Source organism: Phocoena sinus, chromosome 8 (assembly GCF_008692025.1).
Source record: "Phocoena sinus isolate mPhoSin1 chromosome 8, mPhoSin1.pri, whole genome shotgun sequence".
Taxonomy (NCBI): domain Eukaryota; kingdom Metazoa; phylum Chordata; class Mammalia; order Artiodactyla; family Phocoenidae; genus Phocoena; species Phocoena sinus.
In genome coordinates, this window is record NC_045770.1 from 103,717,891 (window position 1) to 103,742,391 (window position 24,501).

General features: G+C 59.1%; 4 protein-coding genes across 21 annotated transcripts; 2 read left to right on the top strand and 2 right to left on the bottom strand.

The window, feature by feature from the left end:
* The first annotated feature begins 1,267 nt into the window (after nt 1-1,267).
* Nucleotides 1,268-6,946, top strand: MUS81 (MUS81 structure-specific endonuclease subunit). 13 transcript variants are annotated; one of them, XR_004350961.1, is made up of 17 exons: nt 1,268-1,685; nt 1,779-1,905; nt 2,143-2,225; nt 2,771-2,869; nt 2,985-3,053; nt 3,214-3,299; nt 3,598-3,738; nt 3,911-4,009; nt 4,092-4,213; nt 4,307-4,404; nt 4,969-5,085; nt 5,180-5,275; nt 5,457-5,585; nt 5,662-5,703; nt 6,286-6,426; nt 6,612-6,695; nt 6,787-6,834. XR_004350961.1 is itself a non-coding variant. In XM_032638927.1 (16 exons), the coding sequence occupies exons 1-16, from the start codon at nt 1,551-1,553 to the stop codon at nt 6,851-6,853; spliced, it is 1,656 nt and encodes a 551-aa protein (XP_032494818.1). In that variant the 5' UTR covers nt 1,269-1,550; the 3' UTR covers nt 6,854-6,946. The 13 variants fall into 13 exon arrangements, 6 of the variants coding, with proteins under 6 accessions (XP_032494818.1, XP_032494820.1, XP_032494819.1 ...); XR_004350958.1 differs by having other exon boundaries at nt 5,662-5,765; nt 6,787-6,827; XR_004350959.1 differs by lacking the exon at nt 6,286-6,426 and having other exon boundaries at nt 6,787-6,946.
* Nucleotides 6,947-7,117: 171 nt separating this feature from the next.
* On the bottom strand, nt 7,118-14,768 carry EFEMP2 (EGF containing fibulin extracellular matrix protein 2). Of its 4 annotated transcripts, none has more exons than XM_032638934.1 (12): nt 14,332-14,768; nt 13,810-13,870; nt 13,386-13,503; nt 13,109-13,157; nt 12,308-12,514; nt 11,581-11,703; nt 11,183-11,299; nt 10,919-11,038; nt 9,461-9,580; nt 9,246-9,372; nt 8,808-9,003; nt 7,118-7,940 (listed from the first exon to the last, which is right to left on the bottom strand). In XM_032638934.1, the coding sequence occupies exons 1-12, from the start codon at nt 14,501-14,503 to the stop codon at nt 7,779-7,781; spliced, it is 1,572 nt and encodes a 523-aa protein (XP_032494825.1). In that variant the 5' UTR covers nt 14,504-14,768; the 3' UTR covers nt 7,118-7,778. The 4 variants fall into 4 exon arrangements, with proteins under 4 accessions (XP_032494825.1, XP_032494827.1, XP_032494826.1 ...); XM_032638936.1 differs by having other exon boundaries at nt 14,413-14,762; XM_032638935.1 differs by having other exon boundaries at nt 14,359-14,761.
* Nucleotides 14,769-17,009: 2,241 nt separating this feature from the next.
* Nucleotides 17,010-20,485, top strand: CTSW (cathepsin W). Its single transcript, XM_032638951.1, has 10 exons — nt 17,010-17,166; nt 17,416-17,500; nt 18,332-18,445; nt 18,840-18,994; nt 19,102-19,198; nt 19,281-19,361; nt 19,502-19,627; nt 19,822-19,886; nt 19,963-20,172; nt 20,258-20,485. The coding sequence occupies exons 1-10, from the start codon at nt 17,080-17,082 to the stop codon at nt 20,366-20,368; spliced, it is 1,131 nt and encodes a 376-aa protein (XP_032494842.1). The 5' UTR covers nt 17,010-17,079; the 3' UTR covers nt 20,369-20,485.
* Nucleotides 20,486-20,689: 204 nt separating this feature from the next.
* Nucleotides 20,690-24,499, bottom strand: FIBP (FGF1 intracellular binding protein). Of its 3 annotated transcripts, none has more exons than XM_032638949.1 (10): nt 24,213-24,492; nt 23,813-24,011; nt 23,485-23,611; nt 22,880-22,980; nt 22,243-22,397; nt 21,813-21,921; nt 21,672-21,735; nt 21,336-21,422; nt 21,151-21,248; nt 20,690-20,811 (listed from the first exon to the last, which is right to left on the bottom strand). In XM_032638949.1, the coding sequence occupies exons 1-10, from the start codon at nt 24,295-24,297 to the stop codon at nt 20,742-20,744; spliced, it is 1,095 nt and encodes a 364-aa protein (XP_032494840.1). In that variant the 5' UTR covers nt 24,298-24,492; the 3' UTR covers nt 20,690-20,741. The 3 variants fall into 3 exon arrangements, with proteins under 3 accessions (XP_032494840.1, XP_032494841.1, XP_032494839.1); XM_032638950.1 differs by having other exon boundaries at nt 22,264-22,397; nt 24,213-24,477; XM_032638948.1 differs by having other exon boundaries at nt 21,151-21,422; nt 22,264-22,397; nt 24,213-24,499.
* Between the last annotated feature and the right edge of the window lie 2 nt (nt 24,500-24,501).

The window sequence follows — 24,501 nt, forward strand, 5'->3', positions numbered from 1 at the left end:
GAGCTTCGGAGTTTCCTAGAGCAACGATGAGGGGGAGGGAGACTTCGCAGTTACCCTGGAGACGCGCTCCCGCCCGCCCCTAGCTGCGGGATGCCCTAGATGTCCTTATTAGGACATGAGGCTAAAGGAGGCGGGGCCAAACCGAACGCCCGCTGGAGGCTCCTTATAAGGCAGCGTCGGGCGGGAGGCGGGAGTGTGGAGCAGGCTGGGGGGGGTGGTGAGGGATCGAGGCGGGGCGGAGTTTGAAGGGGCGGGCCTGGAAGCTCTGGCGCCCGCCTCTCCGCTCCTGTAAGGCCTCAGATCCGCACCTCGCTACTTCCGGTGTAGCAGATGAGGGCTACTCTAATTTGCTAGCGAGACTCTCGTGCTCAACTGGGACCCCTCTGCATAGTTTAACCTCCCTAAGGGTCCCCCACCTCCAATGAGTCTCAAAAACGATGAAGTGGGGCTTCCCTGGTGGCGCAGTGGTTGAGAATCTGCCTGCCAATGCAGGGGACAAGGGTTCGAGCCCTGGTCTGGGAAGATCCCACGTGCCGCGGAGCAACTGGGCCCGTGAGCCACAACTACTGAGCCTGCGCGTCTGGAGCCTGTGCTCCGCAACAAGAGAGGCCGCGACAGTGAGAGGCCCGCACTTGCCGCAACTAGAGAAAGCCCTCGCACAGAAACGAAGACCCAAAACAGACCCCAAAATAAATAATTAAAAAAAAAAAAAAGATGAAGTGTTTTCCCCTTATCCGGGCTTCTTACTCCCAGGCTGCTACCCCGAATCCAACAACGTGACCACTTCAGCCCCTCCCACGTATTCCGATGTCCAGTACCTCCTATTTGTTCCCTCTCTACTTGTCCTCTGTCCCCCTCTCCCCGTCCTGCAAGCTTTGGCCTTCCCTGCGTGTCCCCGACTTCGCGCCCCTCCCCCATGGAGGCCCCAGCTCGGGATCACCATTTCCTCGGAGGGTCTTTCAGCTGCTCTCGCGTTACCTTCGTGTCCTCATTCCCTGTACCCATTCCTAATGTCCCTCCGACAAAACTACCGGCAACCCATTTGTTCCCCCACCCCCCCCCGGACTCTTCATAAGCCCAGTCTCTATACCGTCCTCCGCTAGAGCGAGCCTGAAACTGACAGCCTTAGGTTACTCGGTATGCACCGCCCCAACCAGACCTCCCAGCCACAGGGCGGCGCTGTCCACCTTCCTCTCTCCTGCACAAAGAGGACCCCCCACCCCCCCATCCCCGCTCTCGAATCTGGGGTGGGAGGAAGGGGCGGGTCAAGGCCTGGGGCGGGCGGGGCGCGTCCGAAAGGCTCGTCCTGTCCCGGGGCGGCGGGAAGGCGAGAGGCGGTAGAGACTGTGCTTGGCACCGACCACTTAGAGTAGTACAGGGGCGGGGTGGGCAGCAAAAATCAGTCCTCTTGGTAAGTTCCCCGCATGGGACCACGTGATTGGAGAGGTCCCGCCCTCCTCCGCCGGAACCAGGTGTTCGAATCCCGTCTCCAGAACTAGCGGCATTTCAGTTCTGCCGGCGTGAGGGCTGGGGCTCACGCCCTGGGGCTCATGGCAGCGCCGGTCCGCCTGGGCCGGAAACGACCGCTGCCCGTTTGCGCCAACCCGCTCTTCGTACGCTGGCTGACCGAGTGGCGGGACGAGGCAGCCAGCAGAGGGCGCCGCACGCAATTCGTGTTTCAGAAGGTGGGTTCTGGCCGGGCCTGATGGGGGACAGGTGCTGGCCGGGCCAGACAGCCAGGTCCACCCTGACCCGGTACTGTACCCCTACCCCGCCAGGCACTGCGCTCCCTACGGCGGTACCCACTGCCCCTGCACAGCGGCAAGGAAGCTAAGATCCTACAGCACTTCGGAGACGGGCTCTGCCGGATGCTGGACCGGCGGCTGCAGCAGCACAAGGCATCAGGTGGTGAACGCTGGGAGCAGGGGTCGGTGGTCCCCTGAGCCTCCCTCAGATGCAGCTTTTGTAACCACCTGGGATACTTTGGCTTCAGGCTCCCTGCTCCTGTCCAAGTTGCTGTTTGACGTCGGGCTAGTGGCTGACTTTTTCAGAACCTCACCAACCACTTGAGCTGGCCGCGTCCCAGACCATCCTACCTGCTGGATTCCAGGGTCCAGGGTTGACTCTCTTCTACTCCCGCAGGTGACCACGCCCCATGTTCACCACCTGGAGCGAAGAGTCCAGCCCGGGAAAGGCCTGCCAAAGTCCAGGATCCTTACATGCCAGTGAGGAGAGGGCAGGGGGGTAGAAGGGAAAACGGGAGCATCAGGAGTAAGATTTTCTGGCTTGGGGGACTTAGCTGGCCTGGGTCCAAATCCCACCAGTGACACCTGGCTCTGGGCAAATGATTTATTCTGTCTGATGCTTAATTTTCTTATCTGTAGGTGTAGATAGTGAGTTATAATAGAGTCAGTTGAGAGAATTCCATGATCAAGCTATTTAGGGGGCCAAACCCAGTAAATTATGGGATTTGCTGTTGAGTCTTGTATTACCTTCTCTGTCCTGTGCTAGAACTGAGGCTGGGCCAGGCCGCTTACACCCCTACCCCACTCCCCGTCCCCTGAAACTGTTCACCGTCTCATCCCAAGTTTGCAGGAGATCATACTATCACATGGCCTATTTTACAGATACAGAAGCTAGAGAGGCAGCTGAGTAATTTGCTCAGGGCCATTTAGTCTGCTGAGGTAGAACCTGAACCTCAGCTTTGCCAGGGATTGCGTCTGCAACAGCTGGCTGGCTTTTGGCTTCAAAGGCCCCCTGTACCTTTCAGGGTCCAACCCAGCTCAAAGCAGGAGGCTCTGGCAAGTATTGGCCAGCTCGGCACTCGGGAGCTCGAGCAGTACTGCTGCTGCTGTACCGGGAACACCTGGTGAGCGCCTGACCAAATCGGGAGTCCGGGGAACTGGGGCCACGGGCCTGCGGCTCCTGGGGCAGGCTGCTCAGGCACTGAACCTAAGTTGGTTACATTTCTGCCTTGGTTACAGAATCCTAGCAGCCACGGCTTCCTAACCAAGGAGGAGCTGCTGCAGAGGTGTGCCCAGAAGGCTCCAGGGGTGAGCACTGAGAGGGGGAAGGAGGGAGCCAAGTGGCTCTGGATCTGACCCTGAGCCCACCACAGGCTGCCCTTCTTGTGAGCAAGCAGCGGGGTGGGACAAGGGAGTGGGCAGGTGGTAGCCCTGGGAGCTCTCTAAGGGTCTCCTCCCGTACGAACAGGTGGCCCCTGGAAGTGCTCGGTCCTGGCCAGCTCTCCGCTCCCTCCTCCACAGGAATCTGGTCCTCAGGACGCAGCAGCCAGCTAGGTGGGGAGAACGACGTGAGATGCAGGAGGCAGGGCCGGGGAGTAGGCGTGCCGTGCTGAGGTGGCCCTGCAGCCTGACGTGTACTTGTTGCCGACCTGAGGAGTGGCCCTGGGCTGTCCAGAGGCAGCTGATCTGAGGGGCGAGAACGTGGCTCGCAGGAGGGGTGTTGGGCAGCCGCTGGCCTTGTTTGTGAAGTGTCGCCTCGGCTGGTGAGACCAGTCTAGCTGGGGGCAGGCAGGGGAGCCCGCCAAGTATGAGTGAAGAAGGGAGATCTGTGTTCTCTTTTTCCACCCACCAGGTACTCACTGACCCCAGAGGGTCTGGAGCTGGCCCAGAAGCTGGCTGAGTCAGAGGGCCTGAGCTTGCTGAGTGTGGGCAGCGGGCCAGAGGAGCCCCCTGGGGAGGAGCCTGCGGTGCCAGGAGCGGCCTCAGCTGAGCGGTGAGGAGGGGGAGGGGGGAGAACAGGGGAGCAGGAATCGTCCCCCAAATGAGGCCAGGACCCCACCCTGTCTCCATCAGCTCCAGCTGAGCTGCGGCTGCCCCACCTCCTAGGGGTTAGAGGAGCAGCAGCCCGGGCCTTGCACACACCAACTTCCACCCCTTCTCCCCAGTAGTGGCGCCAGCGAAGGGAACGTCCAACAGCCACCGCTGGAGCTGGGACCTGGAGAGTACAGGGTGCTGTTGTGCGTGGATGTTGGCGAGACCAAGGGGTGAGTGAGGTGGGGGGAGGTGAGGGAGAGGACGCGGCGAGGGCCCTGGCCTGCCCTCAGGCCTCCCACCATGCAACTCCAGGGCGGGACCCAGGCCAGAGCTGCTCCGAGAGCTGCAGCGGCTGCACGTGACCCACACGGTGCGCAAGCTGCACGTCGGGGACTTCGTGTGGGTGGCCCAAGAGACCAGTCCCAGGGACCCGGGTAAGGGGTGTGGATGGGCAGGTGGGGGGCAGAGGCAGGGCCTGGAGGGTGAGGGGACGCGAGCCAACGGGACCCTTCTTGGCCTCTCGGCAGCACGACCTAAAGAACTAGTCTTGGACCACATCGTGGAGCGAAAGCGGCTGGATGACCTGTGCAGCAGCATCATTGACAGCCGCTTCCAGGAGCAAAAGGTTCCTTCACTGGCCTCACCACCCTCCCTGCCCCGGGCCCGCTCAGGGGCACTTCTGGGTGGTATCCAGGCAGAGCTCCCACACCTCCAGCCACACCCCCTCTAGAGCTGCTCCAGGGCAGCCCCGAGATCAGACTCCCCTCAGGCCCCTCCAGGCGCACAGTAGGTATGCAGGGTCTCTGGGCAGGGCTGAGGAGCATGTTAAGACCCCTAGGGTGTCCAGCCCCTGCAGCCTGGGGTAAACAAGGCTCACCCCTCCAGAAGTGGAACCGCAGCAGCTATGTGTCAGTGCTGGCTGCTAGGCTGACCCCATAGGCCACGTACAGGCCAAGGGAAGCTTGGAGAATGGGCATCGCTCAGATGGTGGCAGGGCTTTCTGTGCAAGAGTAGCAGCGTGAGCAAAGGTGTGGAGGCCACTCTGAGGCAGGTGGAGAAGCTAGGGAGGATGAGGAGGCGAACTGGTGGGACCAAGGTCTTGTGACGGTTTTGAGGGTGACTTGATGGACACCTAGCACATGAGCATCCAGGTTTTGACCCACCTCACCCTCCCCAACTGCCTGCCCAGTTCCGGCTGAAGCGCTGCGGCCTGGGCCGTCGAGTATACCTGGTGGAAGAGCATGGCTCAGTGCGTAACCTCAGCCTTCCCGAGGGCACGCTGCTGCAGGCTGTCACCAACACTCAGGTGAGCCGGGAGGGCAGGGCCAGGCTGGCAGGGACCCTGTGGTCTACGGCTCCGCTCAGGAGCCACTCTCTTTCCCTTGGATCCTCTTCTCCAGGTCATCGATGGCTTCTTTGTGAAACGCACAGCAGATATTAAGGAGTCAGCAGCCTACCTGGCCCTGTTGACAAGGGGCCTGCAGAGACTATACCAGGTGAGCAGGTGCATCCATCCGGCACTGGCCCCTTACTTAGGTTGCGTGTTCCCTCGAGGAAGGCGAGGTGAGTGAGATCCCTGTTTCTCAGGCTGGCCCACTGAGGCCTGGGATGGGGCAAGGCCTGGCTGGGGGTTGTCCCCTAGAGCTCTGGCCTGGCCTCAGTTCCCTCTTTCCTCAGGGCCACACCCTCCACAGTCGCCCCTGGGGAACCCAAGGGGACCCTGAATCAAGGGCTGGGCCCTCCCCAAACCCTCTCTGCTCACTCCTCACCTTCAACGACTTCAACGTGGGAGCCATCAAGAACAAGGTACTGCCTCTGCCCAGCCCCTCCTTACAAGGCCCAGCCCTGGGCCGCTCCTCACATGGTCCTCCCCCGACCCCAGGCCCAGTCTGTGCGGGAGGTGTTTGCCAGGCAGCTGATGCAGGTGCGTGGAGTGAGCGGGGAGAAGGCGGCAGCCCTGGTAGATCAGTACAGCACCCCTGCCAGGTAGGCGGCCACAGAGCCCCTGTCCTCTGCCCCCGCCCACCCTGCGTGGACGTCAACTCAGCCAGTGCCTTGCGGGTGGTCTGGCTCTGTGAGGGCTGGACAGACCCAGCTGATACCTGAGGAGTTCATGGAGGTCCGGTGGTGAGGAAGACACAGCCAGCCAAGACCAGACAGAATCTCAGGCATTGGGAGGAGGGGGAGAGAGACATTCTACAGTTAAGTCCCCTACATATGAACAAGTTCCATTCCAAGAGCACGTTCATGAGTCCGATTTGTTCGTAAGTCTAACAAAGTTAGCTTAAATACCCAACTAACACAGTCAGCTATATACCGCTGCTTTTACGCTTGCTTCTGGACATCCTGGGCTTGAAGTAAAGATACTCTACTACCGTACTCTATACAGTACTGTAGAGTAAAGCACACCCACCTGTAGAGGATGCACGTGAGTGAGCATGTACACCAGACACATGAACTAACTTACGTGATTGGACATGCAAACATATGTTCATATCTTTGAAAGTTCGCAACTTGAAGGTTCGTATGGAGGGGACTTCCTGTACCTGGTGCAGCAGAGAAGGCTTCCTGGAGGAGTGGGCGGGCCATGAAGACTGGGCCAAGAACAGCCATACTTGGGAAACATTTGCAGGAGCATGAAAGGAGGGTGAGCAGGATGGAGCAGGGCCTTGAATGCCAGGTTCAGGAAGTGCAGCCATGGTCCTGACTCCTCTAACCCATGCCAACCTCTTCCGGCCCGCCTCCCGTGACACTGGCCTGAGCCACTCAGGATGGGCCAGCAGTCAGCCATTGCCCAAACTTAGAAACTCATACTCCCCACCCCACCCTCAGCCTGCTGGCCGCCTATGACGCCTGTGCCACGCTGAAGGAAAAGGAAATGCTGCTGAGCACCATCAAGTGTGGACCTCTGCAGAGGTGAGGGCAGGAGACAGAACCTGGAGAGAGTAGGTGAGGTGCGGTTACCCTCACCCAGGCCTGACCCTTACTTGCCTTTCTCTTTGTGCAGGAATCTGGGGCCAGCTCTGAGCAGGACCTTGTCACAGCTTTACTGCAGCCACGGCCCCCTGACCTGAGCTATGCCACAAGACAGAACCCCGCCTCCATCTTCCCAGGCTACGCAGCCTTTTAACCGGGATCTTTGGGCTACAATAAAAATCTTAAGTGTTTGCAGCTTTATGTGTTAGGAGGAGATGGCAGGCCCCAGGGGTCTTGTAAGATATCCAGGTAGGAACTGGGGAGACCATTGGGTCCAGTTTTTAAACTGAGCTCCTCAGGACCCGTGGGGTCCCCTGGCAGGGCACTGAGACTGCCAGGGAGATGAAGTCAGGGAGGCGTTGCAACTTTGAATCTAGTTTATGTCATCCGAGTTCTCTGATCAAATAAAGTTTCCTTTGAGAAGAAGTTCTGTAGCTTGGAAAAGAAAAGTTTATAAAGCGCTAACAGTCCAGTTGCCTCATTTTATGGATTGGAACACTGAGGCTCAGGGAGCTACTAGGATTTCTCCAAATTGATCGTTTGAGGCCAAGCTAGGATTGAAACCCAGGGCCTCCTGGCACTGTCTAGAGCAGGATTGTTCGGGCCCACTGCAGAGCAGCCAAGCCCACATGTCTGGGCTAGGGCCTAGAGTCTGCAGCCTCATTACCTCTTCCCTCCTCAGGGTGATTCTGATGCCCATGGTCTATAAGCCAGTTCCAGTCTTGGGGATGCAGCTCCCAGCTCCTGTCAATGGAGCCCTTCAGCCTGGACAGAGACACCCCCCACCTTTAGGTGGACGTGGCCCGCCTCCCATGAGCCTGCCCTTTCCCCACTCTGGGGTTCACTGCAGTGTGACCCACCCACCTCAGCCACCAGGACTCCTTCTTTCTCCCTTTATTGCCTTTCTCTCTCTACCCTTCACAACAGCATCTTCCCTTTTTAGCAGAACACAGTCATCCCTGAGCCCCAGGCTCCTCGGCTACAGGGAACCTCCCCCTCCCTGAGAGCTCCCCCGCCCACTCCTCAGAAGGTGTAGGCCCCCACGAAGACGGTGAGTCTCAGTACAGAGCTGGCCCGGTAGCTCATGAGGGAGTTCATGGTGACCATCTCGAGGTCCAGCACGTACTCCCGGGGGCCTGTCACAGGGCGCGCAAGGACCAGCATGGCGCTGACATTGTTGATTTGCTGTAGGGTACAGTGGGTGGGGAGACACGTAGATCACGTCAACCTACACACCAGGACGCTACCCCGCCATCACCTCCCTGCCCTGAGTCTGGTATCCACGACCAGTTGGCTGTGGAGTGGAGAGAGCCCTGGTCAGCCTGGGACCCCAGGCGCTCATCCAGACCTGTGACTCCCTCGACATCTGCACCCGGGCTCCTGCCCTCAGAAACATCCTACTGGTGCTCTTCCCACCCTTTCCAGCTAGTTCTTCTTTTGTCTAACCGTGGTCAACTGATTCAGGACCAGGTGTGAGACTCGGGAGCAGTGGGGCTTTTGGTGACCTGGAGCAGGCAGACTCCCCTTCAAAGCACTCAATTCCAGAAAGAGAAAACCAGCACTGGTACCAGACAAACCCTTAACACCCCTCTCACTGTGTCACATCCAGACCCTGCCCTCCTCCCACCTCCACCAGCAGAGAGCTGGATTCTCAGACCCCAGGCCCCTGTGCCAACCCCTGCTGCCTCTCTCTCTAAGATCCAGCTCCACTTGTTTGCCCTTCCCAGACTCTGCTGTGTCTGTTACCTCCAGCCTCATGCTAGTCCTTTGTCCTAAGGGTGAAGCAGTTGAAGCCAGATACGCAGACCAGCACAGGGACTCAAACCCGTGTCTGAGTGCCTTGCTAGAATTGTATTTAACAATCTGTAGTTTGTACCAAGGGAATTTAGAACACTTCTACCTTGCTACAGAAATTCTGACCCCTGGGGTGAGGGACACTGAGAGAAGAGGCGGGGCATGGTGGCATAGTTGCGTCTCCCACTTAAGGTTTCCTGGAATTCAGTTTTGGATTATGCAAGTCAGTTGAGGGGTGGGGTTAGGGGAAAGCCTTACCCTAATGTAGAAGTCTCCCTGCGAGTTTCCAGCACGGATCTGAAAAGCATTGTAGGCGCCAGGGTAGACGGAGGTCGCTTGGATTTGGAACACGTCGGCTGGTACGCTCCGCTCCGAGGTGATGCTCATGTAGCGGTGCACGATGGACGAGGGCTGCTCCCGGCACAGGGGGTTGGAAGCCGGACAGAGGCAGCGACTGGAGACCCCGAGATGGGAACACGAATGAGGTCGTAGCCCATCCTCCAAGTCTGGCCCACCCCCAGAATTAGGGATCCCAAAAGGATCCTCCCACTCCTGCTGTAACAGCATGTGTGGTTTAGTTGGACTACAACTCCCATCGGCCCTCAGAGCACTCGGCAGCCCGAACAGGTGCCAGTCAGCCGCAGAGCCCTCTGGGAGTTGTAGTTTCTGCTATGGCCTGGTGTCGAGTAGACTCACTTGTCCGACACCTGGACATAGGGCTCCACGCAGCGGTTGGTGTCCACGCAGCGGTAGCCCCCGTGGAAGTTGACACACGTTTGGGCCTCAGAGCACTGGTGCGCACCCGACTCACACTCGTCAATGTCTGTGCCGGGGGAGAGGGGCTTGGAACCCGAATGCCAGGCCACCAGCCCCTGACACCACCCTGCCCGCTGCACCAGGGCAACCTGTACCTTGGCACAAGCGCGTGGCCAGCAACTGGTAGCCCTGCGGGCAGTGGCAGGAGAAGCGGCCTGGCTCGTTGACACAGCGGTACTGGCAGAGGTAACTGGAATAGCTGCACTCATCGATATCTGAGGGGGGAGGGGGAGGGGGCGGGGCTGAGGACTGGGCTGCCGCAGTCCTCCAGCTCAGCCCCACACATGCTCATCTCATCGACTGAGCCTGGCTCCAGGTTAGGCTCAGTGTAGAAAGAAGCAGAAGAGACAGGCCCTGCGGAACTCAGCAGCGGACAGAGGGTTCAAGAAAGAACTGCCCAGGGGACTTTCCTGGCGGTCCAGTGGTTAAGACTCCGCGCTTCCACTGCAGGGGGCATAGGTTCCATCCCAGAAGCCACATGGCAAAAAAAAAAAAAAAAAGGACTGCCCAGCTCACAGATCTCTCTTTGCCCCAGGACTATAAGGTGATACTAAATGAGAGCACTGGGAATCTAGAGGTTTGGCTTTATATCCTACTGACTGAGTTTGGGGAACCTAAATTTTCCTGTCAATAAAATCAGTGGCTTAGACTGGTAAGCCCTCGAGGCAACCCAGCCTGCTCTGGGTTTCAGTACTTTGCCCGAATCCTGCAACCTACAATCCGCCCAATTACAGTCACCTCCTGCCAACTGTGAGCAGCAGAGGCAGGAGCCAGGTTTTCTCCTCTGTGCCCCTTATGCTGCCCGGCACCTAGCCAGGTACCAATGCGGCCTTCCTCACCAGCAAAGCACAAAGCATAACAGAAACAGGGCACATGGCCGGTTGACATGGAGTGGGATAGAGCCCTGGCCCCATTGGGCAAGTCACTCAATCTCTCTTCGCTGAAGTATTTTATCTTATTTTTTGTAGTCCTCCCAACAAAACTTGAGGGAAGTATTAATGTCAATTTGCAGAGGAGGAAAAACTGCTATTTATCTCATAGGATTGTTGGCAGGATTAAATAAGGCCAAATATGTAAGGAAAGCATACTGCACAGGGCAGTTTCTCAATAAATGCTAATTCACTTTAAAGCGTTGCTGCTTGGGACTTGAAAAAGTCTGTCGTCATTTTCTCACTTAATTCTCAAGACAACCTATTCTACAGGAGAATTAAATGGACTCAGAGAGAAGAGTGACTTGCCCTGGTCCAGGATTCGCACGCACATCAGCCTGATTCCCAGGGAGGGGGGCACCTACATCTTCGTTCAGTCTCCCTACTGAGCTTCGGTGGGGATCTGACTGCTCCCCTCTGTGCCTTCCCCACCAGGCTGGGAGTTCTGGTGGGCAGCTCTGTAGGTGCCCAGCCACCAGCTGGGGTGGAGTACCAGGAGGCACATGGGTGCAGGATGGACGGGACGTGGAGGCATCAAGGGGAGGGCTGTGGGGCAGGAGATGCAGCATGACACAGGGCCTGGGGGACCAGTGGAGGGACACGCGGCAGGGGTGGAGCTCTCACCACTGCAGGAGAAGCCATCCCGGTGCAGCTCATAGCCCTGGTGGCAGCGACACAGGAAGGTCCCATAGGAGTTGAAGCAGCGCTGCTCACACGGAGCCCCCATGTCACATTCGTTCACATCTGGGGGTGCCAGGAAGAGGGGGAGGGGTGAAAGCCGAGGAGCAGCCTAGAGCCCCTGCTGCCCCTGGGCTGGTCAGGAAGGGAGCTCCCCCCACACACACCACCCTGCGCAGGACCCAGGAGCCTGGCCCAGCCCGGCCTCACCCACACAGGAGCGGTTGTTGGGCCCCAGCTGGAAGCCCGGCTCGCACTGGCATCGAAAGGAACCAGGCAAGTTCACACAGCGGTGCTGGCAGTAGCGGTAGCGGCACTCATCTATATCTGAGATGGAGGCAGGGGAAGGACAGCAGAGGGCAAATGTCAGGTGCAGCCCAGGCCAGCTGGGACTCATCACCCATAGTCTTGCTTGTGTCTGGGCTGGGCCAGATCAGCCAGGACTCACACATACATGCATACAGTCCTGTGTCTGGGGACAGTAAGGCAGAGGTGGCAGGGGACTGGGGTGAAACCTGGGGATGGGTTGGAATGGGGATCAGGTGCTAGAGTGAGAGCCAGGTCATGGGCACAGAGCAGGGAACAGAAAGGCCGCTCCCCAGACTCACCCACACACTCGGGCCCAATCTTGCGGTAGCCGTCGGGGCAAGTACACTGGTAGGAGCCAGGCAGGTTATGGCACTCCTGGCTGGGGCGGCAGTCGTGCAGGGCCTGGGCACACTCGTCCACGTCTGCAGGAGACACCACTCAGCCCCCGCCTGGCAGCCCATGCACCACCCGACACGACAGACACCTCAGTATGGGAGCACACAGGTCAGGTACCACTTACATGGATGTGTGGGTGACTGATGCACCCACAACAGGAACACGTGGACCCGCCCAACAGCACAAATAAGAGTTTACCAGCTTGGAGCCAATGAGAACGGCACCCCTACGCTGGGAGACCTCATGTCAGGGAAGCATAGGATAAGGCCCTGCCCATACTCCCAGGAGCACAGATTCCAGGGCCTTCCTCCAAGGCCCGAGGCACCCAGGGGTGGGGTGCAGACCAGGAAGGGGCAGGGGCAGAGGCTGAGAGGCAGAGCTCTTGCAGTACGTCTGCAGCAGTCAAGGTGAGGGTCCCAGAGGCTGGCTGGGCAGTGTAACAGGAGCTGGGGCCCCCTGCGGCAGGCCCCACGCAAAGTGAGGGTCTGGACAAGGGTCTGAATGTTATCCTAGTGGCCCTGAGGAGGCTCTTGAGCAAGGGAGGAACATGAGGTGTAAGTTTTTAAGATGCAGTGAGAGACGCTTGGTAGAAGAGTTGGAAGCCTCAGTGCCAGGGTGACCCTTACTCACCCGTGCAGCTCTCTTGCTCATCGGGCTCATAGCCCGGGAGGCAGGGGTTGGGGTGCTCAGCGGGGGGCACTGGTGGTGGTGGTCCCTCGCCATGCAGGTCACTGATGACAGCAGCAGAGCGGGGCAGGCACAAGTAGCCCCCATAGTGGTTGATACATTTCATTTCCCCCTTGCAGGCCTCCGGGATGGTCAGGCACTCATTGACATCTGCGGAGAGGGGCCTGCTGGGCACAGCCAGTCTCCTGGGCCGGCCGTGGAGGGGGTGGGAGGCAGGAGCCCATCTCAGCCTTCTCTAAGCTGAGTGACCCGGGCAGGGCCTTTCCTCTCTACTCAAGAAGCTAAGGTTGCCTGCCCAGGACCCCTGGGTGGAGCAGTTGCTCCTATAGTCACCCCCATTTTCTTGCCCCCAAGAGGGTCTCTGTCCCTCCCCAAAGCCCTGGCCCTGACTCAGCCTAACAGTGATGTGCAGGCCTCCTTACCCACCCCCGCAGGCACTGCTCTCCTGGAGCCGTGATGGGACAAAGCTGGATAGGACAGTGATTAGAGGAGGTATCCAGGACAGCGCCCTGTTGCTCTCTAGACTCCTGAGGGGGTGGGGAGGGGGGCGGGCAGGGTGTCCTGGGTTTCTCTGAGAGGGAGGGGCCTGGATGGTTTCTCCACCCCTAGCCGAGCTGGCCCCCTGAGAACCAGAGCTGGCCACGGCCAGGCAGAGCTGGGCAGGAGACAGAGCAGCTCTTGGAGGTGGGGTTGCAATCCCCTTCCCGGTTCTCGGGGGTGGGTCAGTCCCCCAAGCATCCTCACCCCGGCAGTGCTGGCTGTCAGGGTCCCACTCATAGCCGTCTGTGCATTCCTACAAGGGGACCAGAGGTGGCCAGTGGTCACCCCTGGCCCCCTCTAGCTGACCAGGCCAAGACCAGGGCCCAAGCCTGGCCACCCTCCCCGCCTGCTCCAAACAATGGCCCCAGCTGCTCCACCAACCAGGGGAGGGGAGAATCTTCCCCAGCAGCAGCCACCCCAGGATCCTGGTCTCTGTGTCCCTGCCCAGCCCAGCCCAGGCCAGTGACCTCACTGTCCCCACCGTGTAGCTGTCGGGCTCCTCGGAATCCTGGGGAGACGCTGCCCCCAACAGCAACAGCAGCAGCGCCCAGAGCAGTAGAGACGCGGGGAGGCAGGAGGCGAAGGGGAGCATCCTGGGGCTGGGGGATGGCGGGCGGGGGTCAGGGCGCCTCTGCCGCAGCAGCCCGCATTCCCGATACCAGGACTCAGAGCCGTGGCCCCGGTCGCCTCCCGCCCGGAACCGTGCTTGGGGCCCCGGAGCCTCCCAGGGCCGAGGGCCGACTCCTCACGCAGGCCGGGGTTCAGGGCCCACCCGCCCGGGGCCGCCCCGCCCCCGCCCGGTCCCCCAGCGGCTCCGGCCGAGGAGCGCGGGCCTCTCGGCTCCTTGCTGACGCGACTCGGCCGAGACTCTGGCTCGCGCCCTCCCCCCATGGACGGCCACTCACTTGGGCCCGCGACGGCCCCGCGGCCCGCGGCTCCGGCGGCTCGGCTGGCTTCGGCAAGTGCCTGCGGCAGACGGACAGGCGGACGGCGCAGCTCCCTGGACGCGCGGCCCCAGGAAGCGCCCCCCGCCCGCCCGCCCGCCGCGGCGCGGCCCACCCCGGCGCCTCCGCCCGCCCCTCAGCGGATTCCTGAGCCCGCGCCAGGGGGAGGGACCCCGACCCCCCACTTCTCCGCCCCCAGCCGGCCGCAGGCCCCCACCCGGTCCCCCGCGGCGCCTCCCGGAGACGCCTCCCGGCGCCAGGCCAGGGTCCCCTAGCGCCCGATCCTGGGGGCATTGGCCCTGACGCCAGGCCCCCGACTCACTTAGGAGCCCCCACGCTTTCACTCTGCGCACCCCAAAATGTCATCCTGCGAACCTAGACCCTACCTAATCTGCGCCCCCAGAACTCCTGTGCACTTAAGGCCGGGGCCCACAGACTCTTTCTGCGCCTCCCAGAATGTCATCCTGGGGACCTAGACCCCACCTAATCCTGGGACTTCCAGATCCTCACTCTGCAGCCTCCAGAATGTTATTCTGTGCACGCGGACAGTCACTCTGGAAATACCAGAACTTCGTCCAGGGTCGCCAGACCCTCGCCCTAAGAAGAGACGCTCCCAGGTCCAGAACTGTCCATCTCGGTCCCTTCTCCTCTCCATCCCCAGGGCTGTCTTCAGCCAGGCGGTCCCTTCACTCCAGAACGGCCTCCTGCGAGCCCTCAGTCCGAGAGGCTACCTCAGTTTGGGGCGGGGGCGGCAGTTCACTTCTGGCCCAGAATGAATGGAAGCCCCTGAGAAGGCGGGCAGGGCCGAACTCGGGCGTGCAGGACGCCAGGGTCCGGTGCCATCGCCTTCCTGGCCATCCTCCCACCAGCGTCCCCCGACCCCACACACACACCCCTCCCCCAGTCCCCGGGTTTCTGCATCCTCTCCCAAGCAGACGGAGAGCCCTAAGGGGAGGAGTTTGGGCGGAGCTGGCTCCCAGGAAGGGGTTGGGGTCTTGCCCTGGCCACGTCTCAGGGCGGGGCCAGACGGGAAAGGGCTGCGTGTCTAGGGGTCCCCCGCCTGGAGGCAGACGGCGTGTGGGAACTGCCGAGCCCTCGGCTCCCTTTCCCACCCCCGTTTATCTTCACTGTCGCCCCGCCCGGGGAGAGGAGAGGACTTAACGGTGGGTCCTGGGGTGAGCCTTCCGGGTGCGGTGTGAAATGGAGAGCACCTCGCCATCCCCAAATCCTTCCCAGCACCATCCCCCAACGTGGGGGGAAGGAGCCTAAAAATAATAGTTCTTTAAAACCCAAAAGACAGACAGTAACAAGTGCTGACGAGGAGACGGAGAAATTGGAACACTCATACACTGTGGGTGGGAATGTAAGATGGGGCGGCCACTGCGGAAAACAGTCTGGCAGGTCCTCAGAAATGTTACCACGTGACCCAGCGATTTCACTCCTAGGTATATACACAGGGGGATTGAAAACACAATCCGCACACACACACGAAATCTATACAGTGTTCATATAGCAACACTATTCATAAGAACCAAAATATAGAACCAATCTAATGTTCATCAATTGATGAAAGGATAAGCAAAAAATGGTAACAAGGTGGAATGTTATTCAGCCATAAAAAGGAATGAAGTACTGATATATGCTACAACATGGATGAATCTTGAAAATAGTACACTAGTTGAAAGAAGCCAGACACAAAAGGCCACATATTCCACTTACTTATATGACACAACCAGAATAGGCGAATCTGAAAGACAAACTAGATGAGTGTTTGCCACGGGAAGGGGAATGGGGAAATGACTTCTAATGAGTATGGGGTTTCTTTTCGGGTGATGAAAATGCTCTGATATTAGACAGTGGTGATGGTTGCACCATTATGCAAATACGTGAAAAACCGCTGAATTGTATACTTAAAAATGGTGAATTTTATGGTATGTGAATTATACCTCAATAAAGCTGTTATGTGAACCTCCAGCTCTGAGGGCTGACATGGGGCTTTAGTCACAGGTCACACACAGCCAGAACCAGCTTGGGACACATGCCTGGGATCTAGAATCATGAAGCCAGGTACCCCTCTGTGGATGGTCTGTCTACTGTATTTTAATAAAGGCAGCATCACTCTTTTTTCCAAATAGAGGAGTCCCTTGGCTTACTATCCAGGGTGTGTGGGTGGGGGGGGGGGTGGGGGCTGGGTGCAGCAAAACAGGATCTCACAGCTTTGGGAAGATTCCTAATGAATGAAGAAAAGAGGTGGTGAGCTCGTGAGTGGATGGATCCCTTCCCGTCGCTCCCATCCCCATGGAACCCCGAGAAAGCCAGTTTTTTGCTCACCCATCTCTGGTATTGGGTGCTGGTTGCCAGCCTGGAGGCCCATGTGGGAGCTCCCTAGGCCAAGGACCCACTTAAAACCAAGGCAGAAGTAACAGGTGTGAACACCCCTGCCCAGCCCTTAGCCTCCGGCCTTACTCTGTCTGAGATGCCAACCCCGCTATTTTTCTGCCCCCTCAGGCCCACCCACACCCCTCATCTCCATCCCCAGACTGTGATAGGAATGAAGAACAGAAGGGGGTAGTAGATGCCACTTGCTGTCCCCTGGACCCTGAACTTTTCTATTTAAAACCCATGATGACCAATCGCTCAGTCAACAAATCCCCACTGAGCCAGCTCTGTGCCCAGCCCCTTCCTGGGCGCTGAGGACACAAACAAGGCAGATACCTCCAGTGTGGTTGGGACGCAGATGCAAGGAGCTGCAGGCTACACCACAGGATGGGTGAGCTTCTTGGAGGTGACTTCTGAGCTGACTGAGCTTTGTAATAGGATGAACAAGAATGCTTCCCGGGGCCCACTGACCACCATCCATCCCCCCAGTCATCAGGGCCTGTGGCTTCCACAGCCCCCTGTTTCCCCCTCAAGGCACTGATGGCCTTATATTGTCACTGCCCACTTAGGATCTGTCTCCTCCTGTCCCCTTAAGGACAGATCCATCTCCATATCCCTAGAATTGCCCAGAACAGCATGGGCAGAGAGCCTCTGTTGAATGAAGGGGTGGAGCGGGGTACAGGAAGGCAGGGGGCCATGTAGGGACAAAAGCCTGAAGGCGTCTTGTGCTTGGGGGTCCTCCTCCCCCTCGCAGCCTGGTTTCCCCTTTGTGGCTTCTCCAGCTCCACCCTCTCAGCCCCTCCACCTTGGTCTGCATAGCTTCCTGCCGCTGACACTCTGGTCTGCGGCATCATGTCACTAACTGTCCATCTCTCCTATCTCCTGGCCCTGTTGGTGGCAGGCCTGGCCCAAGGCATCAAGAGCTCCCTCAGGGGCCAGGTAAGTGTCCCCAGCCTGCTCCCCATGCCTGGGGCTCACCCCCTCAAGAAACAGTGCTTTGCTCCTATTTCTCAGAGGGAGCATCTGAGGCTGGAGAGGTGATTGACGCGTCCAGGCCCACACAGGGAGAAGAGCGGCTGAACCGGCTGCTCCCCTAACCCAGTCCTGGCACATCTGGGAGCTGAGGTGTGGTCCCAGCAATGACTCCTCACCTCTCGCCCTCCCCACTGCCCTTGGTTGTTTTTCCAGGACCCAGGTCCCCAGCCTCTGGAGCTGAAAGAGGTCTTCACGTTGTTCCAGATCCAGTACAACCGGAGTTATTCACACCCAGCAGGTATCATGGGGCGCAAATGTCTCCGGTCCAACCCCCCTTCTCCCACTGAAGAGACAAGGAAATCAAGCCACAGGGTGGGGGATGTGCCTGGCCAAAGCCACTCAGCAGGACAGTGACAGGGCTCGGGGTGTACTCCCTGGTTTCCCAAATGCACAAGTGGGGACAGGATCATCCTTGGCTACGAACCTGGAGGGAGGCGGCAGCTGTTGGGGGTCTGACTGGTCCAAGAGGATCCTTCACCTCCAGAGCCACTTTCCTGTGACTGCAGGCAGCAGGCAGGAGGCCGCCATCTAGTCATGAGTTCATTCAGCAAACACCCAAGGATACCCATTTTGTCCCCAAGCTGGGGACTCCCTCTCCACCCCCAGGAGTTGCCAGCCCTGCCCCTGCCCTCTGGATCTCATCTCCCATAGGGGGATGGTCTGTAAGCACCTTTCAGCCCAGACTTCCTGTGCCATGGACCTGTACCCCACCCTCCCCCACCTCGTTCCAGCCACAGACTTGCGGTCAGAGATGTGAAGTACAGAGAGGCAGGATGCCGGTCTCTAACCATCCACTTTTCCCTTGAGTCACTCTGCCTTCTGACCCTTTACTTGGCTTCTCCCCCAGGTGGGCGGAGATACCCCTCTTCTGGCTTCCTGGGAAAACCCAACCCTAGGGGCGCTGGGGAGCCACTTCCTCGGCCCAAGTGTCTGTAGCAGGGCCTGCAAGGACCATGGGAAACAGAGCCAGTGCTCACCTGGGCGAGTGTGGATGAGAAGCCAAGCCAGGGACCGCTTCCTACCCCTGGGGGCTTGGAAGCCAGCCTGGGACAACCTCCTTTTGGTCTAGAGCATGCTCGCCGCCTGGACATCTTTGCCCGAAACCTGGCCAAGGCTCAGCAGCTGCAAGAGGAGGACTTGGGCACAGCTGAGTTTGGGGTGACTCCATTCAGTGACCTCACAGGTACCAGGACCCCCTCCTGGCTCCTAGGTGGTAGGTGGGGAAGCAGAACCTTCTCCAGGGATACTAGCAGATGGACAGGGCAGGTTTCTGGCTTTTGTTTCCCAGAGGGACTCTGAGGACCAGAGGCCTGGGTGCTTGGCCCAAATCAGAGATCAGGGGCAGGAACTCCGGAGCCGGGGTCGCAACCCAGCTCAGGGGGAGGCAGCAGGTGCAGGGGAATGCACCCCAGCAAGGAACCTGGCCTCTCTCTAGGCCTCAGTACCCTTGCCTTTCTGTCTCCCAGGGTATTAGGGGGACTCAGATGGCTGAGGATGTGGATGGCTGAAGTGAGAGGCAGACTGTGGGGGAGAGGGGGTAAAAACTGCGAAACTTGGGGGCCCCATCTGTCTCCCAGAGGAGGAGTTTGGCCAGCTTTATGGGCATCAGAGCGTGGCTGGAGAGGCCCCCAGTGTGAGCCAAAAGGTAGGGTCTGAAGAGTGGGGGCAGTCAGTGCCCCGGACCTGTGACTGGCGGAAGAAGGCTGGCATCATCTCATCCATCAGGAATCAGGTATCTGCCCCCATGCGGCCTGGCCCAATCCAGCCCTGGTGGCGGGAGGGGGAGGGGAGGGGCAAGGCCTGCATTCCCTACCCCCACCCCCATCCTTCTACCACTAGCAAAACTGCAACTGCTGCTGGGCCATGGCAGCAGCGGGCAACATCGAGGCCCTGTGGGCCATCAAATACCATGAGTCTCTGGAAGTCTCTGTGCAAGGTATGGCTGGGGGAGGGGACCTGTGTGACTGAGGCGGGGATGCCTGAGGCCTGGGCACCCACACTGTCCCTGTTTGCACCAGAGCTGCTCGACTGTAACCGCTGTGGGAATGGCTGCAAGGGCGGTTTCGTCTGGGATGCATTCATAACTGTCCTCAACAACAGTGAGTGCCTGTCTCTCGGGGCAGCTGTGTGTGTGTGTGTGTGTGTGTGTGTGTGTGTGTGTGTGTGTGTGTCGGGGGGGTGGGGGATGGGATGTTCCGGAGCTGAGCCGAGTCTCCTCCGGGGCCTTGCTCATGTCCAGGTGGCCTGGCCAGTGATAAGGACTACCCATTCAAGGGGAACAGCGAACCCCACAGATGCCGGGCTAAGAAGCGCAAGAAGGTGGCCTGGATCCAGGATTTCATCATGCTGCAGCCCTGCGAGCAGAGTACCGGCAGGATGGAGACACATGGGCGGGCCCAGGGGGGAGAATGACAGGGACGGACAGACAGGGATACAGACAGAGATGGAGGGATTTTGGGGCGGGGGGTTGGGCGTGGGAAAGAGAAAGATAGAGACACCCATGAGCCGAGAGCAGGGGGCACAGGACAGGCAGGGCCTGACGGCACATTCCACCCCCAGGCATCGCCAGGTACCTGGCCACCCAAGGCCCCATCACTGTGACCATCAACATGAAGCTATTGCAGGTGGGATAAGGTAGGGAACTGGGGGGAGGGGTATATAGGGGAGGTGGCCCCCGACTCAGCCTCTCTGCCCCTGCAGCAATACCAGAAGGGTGTGATCAAGGCCACACCTACCACCTGTGACCCCCGGTTTGTGGATCATTCTGTCCTGCTGGTGGGTTTTGGTAAAAGCAAGTCGGTGGAGGGGAGGCAGGCAGAGGCAATCTCATCCCGGTCTCGTCCTCATCCTCGCCACTCCATCCCATACTGGATCCTGAAGAACTCCTGGGGGGCCAACTGGGGTGAGGAGGTGAGTGTGATCTACTGGGGGCGGGAGGACAGGGCCGGACAGACCTCTCCCCGCCGACTGGCCCTGATGTCCCCTAACTTCCTAGGGCTATTTCCGGCTGCACCGAGGGAGTGATACCTGCGGCATCACCAAGTACCCGCTCACTGCCAGAGTGGACAAACCCGTTAAGAAGCACCAAGTCTCCTGCCCTCCCTGAGCCCACCTGGCTGCCCCTCAGCTCTCTCCTGCTGTGCCAGCTACCTCCCTGCCCACCCCACCCCAAGGTTTTTGCCTATTCTCCCAGTGTTTCTGCTACGGATTGAATAAACCTAGACAAGACCCCTGTCTTCGGAGTGGACTCAGCTGGGGTGGGAAATGGATGGGGAGTACATAGATAATATTCTCTGACATGTCCTAGTCCCTGCGGGGCCAACGGACACATACATCCTTAGACACTGTGACACTCAGAGACACACGCGTGCAACCTGCACACACTCCCGCACGCGGACCCATAATTGTACCCACTCACAGCCTCCTCCAAAGTCATGGCAACTTTATTGTCATTGTGGGCAGGGCAGGGGGAGAGGGCCTCAGTCATGACAGAGACGCAGGAGGCAGCCACGGAGGGTGCCCATGTAGCGGTCCCAGAGGGCCTGGTGCCTGCAATGATAACAGTAACGGGATCGGCTGGCGTTTACTGTATCCCCCTCGTGTCATGACACTGCTCTAAGTGCTCTCTACACCTTCACTTGTTTGATCCTCACAATATCCCTATGATCCTCATCATTATCACCCCCAGCTTATGTACGAGGGGACTGAGGAAAGGAGAGCTTAAGGAACCTGTCCAGAGTCAGGGTCACAGCTTCCAAGAGGTGGAGCTGAGACTCTAGTCAACACAGACTTCCACCTCCAGGGCGACAGAACAGGGAACTCTGAGTCTGCAGGAGGGCTAGGCCCCAGAAGGAGGCCGGCAGAGTGAGGAAGCCTGGGGTGTCTCACCGGAAGCCATCCAGGGAGTGGACCGATGCCGCGTACTGATTCAGGAAGAGTCGCACATCATTCAACGGCCAGTGGTCGGAGCGGCAGGGTTCCACGAACTGTGGGTCCGAGGTAACATCTAGCACTGGTACAGCCCAGGGACAGGCCAGGATGGGGATCAGAGGGCAGCGGGCAGGACAGCTCACCTTCTCCACAAGGTCCACAAACAGGTCTCTGACATCCTTATTGTGGGTCAGCTTGGCGGCCACATTCACCAGCCCCCGGGACAGGTTCTGTGGGGCAGGGAGCCTGGGAGTTCTGCCTTCTGCCCAAGAGGCTGGGGGCTGAGCCCAAATCTATCCACCTCCCTCAATCAAATAACTCCCCATTGTTTAAGAGCTGGCTCCCCCTTCATAGGCAGGCAGAGGGAGCAGCAGCGCCACCTGCCGGTCAATCTCAGGCATGAGCAGAGCTGCCCGGAGGGGACAGTGCTCTGGAGGCTGACGATGCCAATGAGACAGAGGCTGGATTGGGCCACAGACCTTGAAGTTGGCTTCCATCTCAGAGAAGACCCCGAGCTTTCCCCGGAGGGCAGTGCACACCAGGCTGCAGGGAGACAGGGTCAAGCCCAGAGTCGCCTGGGCCCCCACTTCAGGCCCCGCCCCATAGACCCCAAGGGTCACCTCTTGTGCAGGTCCAGAAGGTCCTTGTCAGCCACAAGCACCTTGAGCTCCTTCAAGTCCTGGAGAAACTCCTTGTCTAAGTCCATGTCCATGTCATCCGCTTGGGGGTCTGAGTGAGGTCCATGAAGGGAGTTGGGGTGGGAGATAAAAACCCCTCCTGTGACATCCCGAGCCTTCCTCCCCCACCACCTCATTGCGCCCCATGAGATAAAAGAGCAAGTGGAGTGTGAGGGACGTGGAGTGACTGGCCCCAAGCCATAGGGAAGCCGTGGGCCCTCTGTCTGCAGACGTGTGGGTGGGAACACCGGACTGGGAGCAGAAGTGGCTGGGGAGGGGCCCTGAAGAAGAAAGGATGCTGGGAACGGGGGCCTGCAGGAGAAACCGCTGGTGGGAAGCCAGGCCCTGAGAAGGTGAGGAGGCGTCCAGGCACCTGGGTCGGTGGGGGCCTCACCGACGGCTCCGAGGGTCCAGTTCTGGATCATGAGCTCAGCACAGAAGGCAAAGTCCCCAAAGCTCAGATACTGCAGTTTTTTCTTCCCCGTCTCAAAGCGATTGTTGGCAAAGAAGACGATGGCTGCATAGTCCCTGCAGGGAGGGGAGAGTGGGCCCATCAGGGCTTGAAATTCCTTCTTAGCAAGCAGCTCCCACCTGCAACACTGGCTGGGCATCCGAGTTCTGGCCTCTCTCTACCCTAACTCACTGTGTGATGTGTTTCAAGTCACTTTTCTCTGGGCCTCCTCATCTGGGGAAAGAGAAGGTTTCAGCCCAGGTCTCCTAAGGGACACAATGGGAGACCACAGGGTAACAGCTACCATTCACTGAGTACATACTAAGCCCCAGGGGCTGTGCCATCATGGGCTTTCCATGTGGCACCTCACAACAGCCCAGTTGGTGAATGGCCGGGCTGGGATTCAAACCCAGGCCAGTCTGATCCAAAGTACAGACCAGGAGTGGGATAACCATCCCCCCAGCCCAGCCAGGAGGTCAAGCGGGTTGGTGTGGGGAACATGGACCAGCCTCAGGGCGCAAGGAGGGGGAGGCAGCTGGCTCCTCATCTAGCCCCTCACCTGGCCAGCCGGTCGGACAGGAGGAAGTGTTGCTGGATGTTATCGACCAGGGAGCCCCGCATTTCCTCCACCACCTTGAAGACTCGCTTAAAGTTGTCAAACTGCAGGGCAGTTAGAGGAGGAGAGAGGACTGGTCAGAGGTTGCTCACCCAATAAGCTGTTTAGTGAACGTCCCTCTATCACCTACCCACCTATCCAGTCAACAGACACTGATGGAGCATCTGTTATTCCTTCAACAAACTATTAATTATTAATACCTGTTATCAATTCAACAAGTGTTCACCAGCTTCTGCCATCTTGCCTTGGATACATGTTTACTCACTCTTATCAATAAAGTCACCCCCATTTTAGCATCATGCTCTCCAGTTCTTCACTAATTTGTGCTGAAACTGACCCTCCTGGCTAAGCCCCAGGAAAGCTAAGGTCAGATCTGGGCTTCTGAGAGGTCACTCTGGCTGAAGAGTAGGGGATGGCTTGCAAGGGCCAAAAAGAGAGCAGAGTGGATATGAAGCCACTGCCACCGAGGTGCTGGAGGAGCCTGGAGGTGGGGCAGCGACCAAAGGGATGGTGTGAAGGGGTGGGATGCAGATGAGTGTGGTGTCCACCTGTCTCCGGCAGCTCTTGAGGGTGATGCCTGTTTTGGTGCTGATGTCATCCAGGTCTTTCTTAGTGCCCTTGGACAGCTTCTTGCCCAGCACCTCCCGCACAAAGGCCTCGTCAAAGGCATAGTACCTGTGAGGAGTCAGGGGACACTGCTGACTTTCCATAAAGGAGGTGAAAGGAGAACTGGCAGGACCTGGGTTTGGCCCCTTCTGCTCTCAACTTTCTCCCGGCCTAGATAAGCCCCGTCCCTCCCTGGGCCTCATTTTCAGCCTGCAGAATGGGTATATGGCCAGACTGGTTGGCGTCCCCACCATCCCGCCAGGTGAGCACCTCTCGATGAGCAGCGCCTGTCGAGAGGGCGGGATCTGAAAGATGAGCTGGTGCAGCAGCTTGGGCGGGGCGTGTAGCAGGCGCTCAAGCATTTGGAAAGTACGGTAGTGGTCCATGGTGTCGCTCTGCAGCACCGCTGCTGTGGCGCCGGTCTGCTCCAGGATTCCCGAGCGCACCCTCAGGGCCACCGCGTCGCTCACTAGGAAGTGAGCGCTAGCATCAGGCGCCGCCCCGCCGACCCCAGAGGCCCTTCAGGGATTCCAGCCCCGACCCCTATGTATTCGGTACTCCCAGGCCTCTGCCCACTGCCCTATAGGATGCCTACTCCTGGCTCTGCCCGCTCTCCCATCCAAAACAATAGCTCCGCCAAACCGGCACCCACAGACGGTCCCCCACAGACCCGAATAACCGTCCAGCCAGAGGCGATACACGTCCTCGTCGATGAGGGTCGTGTTCCCCACGAAGATGTCCAGCTCGCTGGTCATGGCAACGCCGGGACCCGGGCGCTACCGCAGCGCCCCAGCAGGAGCACGCACTGCCCGGGCCCGGCGCGCCGCCGCCGAGCCACTTCCGTGAGCACAGGCATTCGGCTCCCGGCACCCGGAGCCAGAAAAGGACCACTTCCGGGACACAGCGAGTCGGGGCAGGAGCGGCGAGGAAAGAGGCGGAGGCAGTGGAGTAGCCCCTCC

Bases quoted from the DNA above. Each gene is read 5' to 3' on its own strand.
- CTSW (XM_032638951.1), top strand. From the start codon at position 17,080: ATGTCACTAACTGTCCATCTCTCCTATCTCCTGGCCCTGTTGGTGGCA. The intron at 18,995-19,101 runs GTATCTGCCCCC...TTCTACCACTAG, and splicing joins TCTCATCCATCAGGAATCAG to CAAAACTGCAACTGCTGCTG. The intron at 19,887-19,962 runs GTGGGATAAGGT...CTGCCCCTGCAG, and splicing joins TCAACATGAAGCTATTGCAG to CAATACCAGAAGGGTGTGAT.
- EFEMP2 (XM_032638934.1), bottom strand. From the start codon at position 14,503: ATGGAGAGGAGAAGGGACCGAGATGGACAGTTCTGGACCTGGGAGCGT. The intron at 9,581-10,918 runs GTGAGAGCTCCA...CTCCCCCCTCAG, and splicing joins GGATGGCTTCTCCTGCAGTG to ATATCGATGAGTGCAGCTAT. The intron at 7,941-8,807 runs GTAAGGCTTTCC...TGTACCCTACAG, and splicing joins AGGGAGACTTCTACATTAGG to CAAATCAACAATGTCAGCGC.
- FIBP (XM_032638948.1), bottom strand. From the start codon at position 24,297: ATGACCAGCGAGCTGGACATCTTCGTGGGGAACACGACCCTCATCGAC. The intron at 21,922-22,263 runs GTGAGGCCCCCA...GACCTCACTCAG, and splicing joins CTGGACCCTCGGAGCCGTCG to ACCCCCAAGCGGATGACATG. The intron at 20,812-21,150 runs GTGAGACACCCC...TTATCATTGCAG, and splicing joins CACTCCCTGGATGGCTTCCG to GCACCAGGCCCTCTGGGACC.
- MUS81 (XM_032638927.1), top strand. From the start codon at position 1,551: ATGGCAGCGCCGGTCCGCCTGGGCCGGAAACGACCGCTGCCCGTTTGC. The intron at 3,054-3,213 runs GTGAGCACTGAG...CCGTACGAACAG, and splicing joins GTGCCCAGAAGGCTCCAGGG to GTGGCCCCTGGAAGTGCTCG. The intron at 5,086-5,179 runs GTGAGCCGGGAG...CCTCTTCTCCAG, and splicing joins AGGCTGTCACCAACACTCAG to GTCATCGATGGCTTCTTTGT.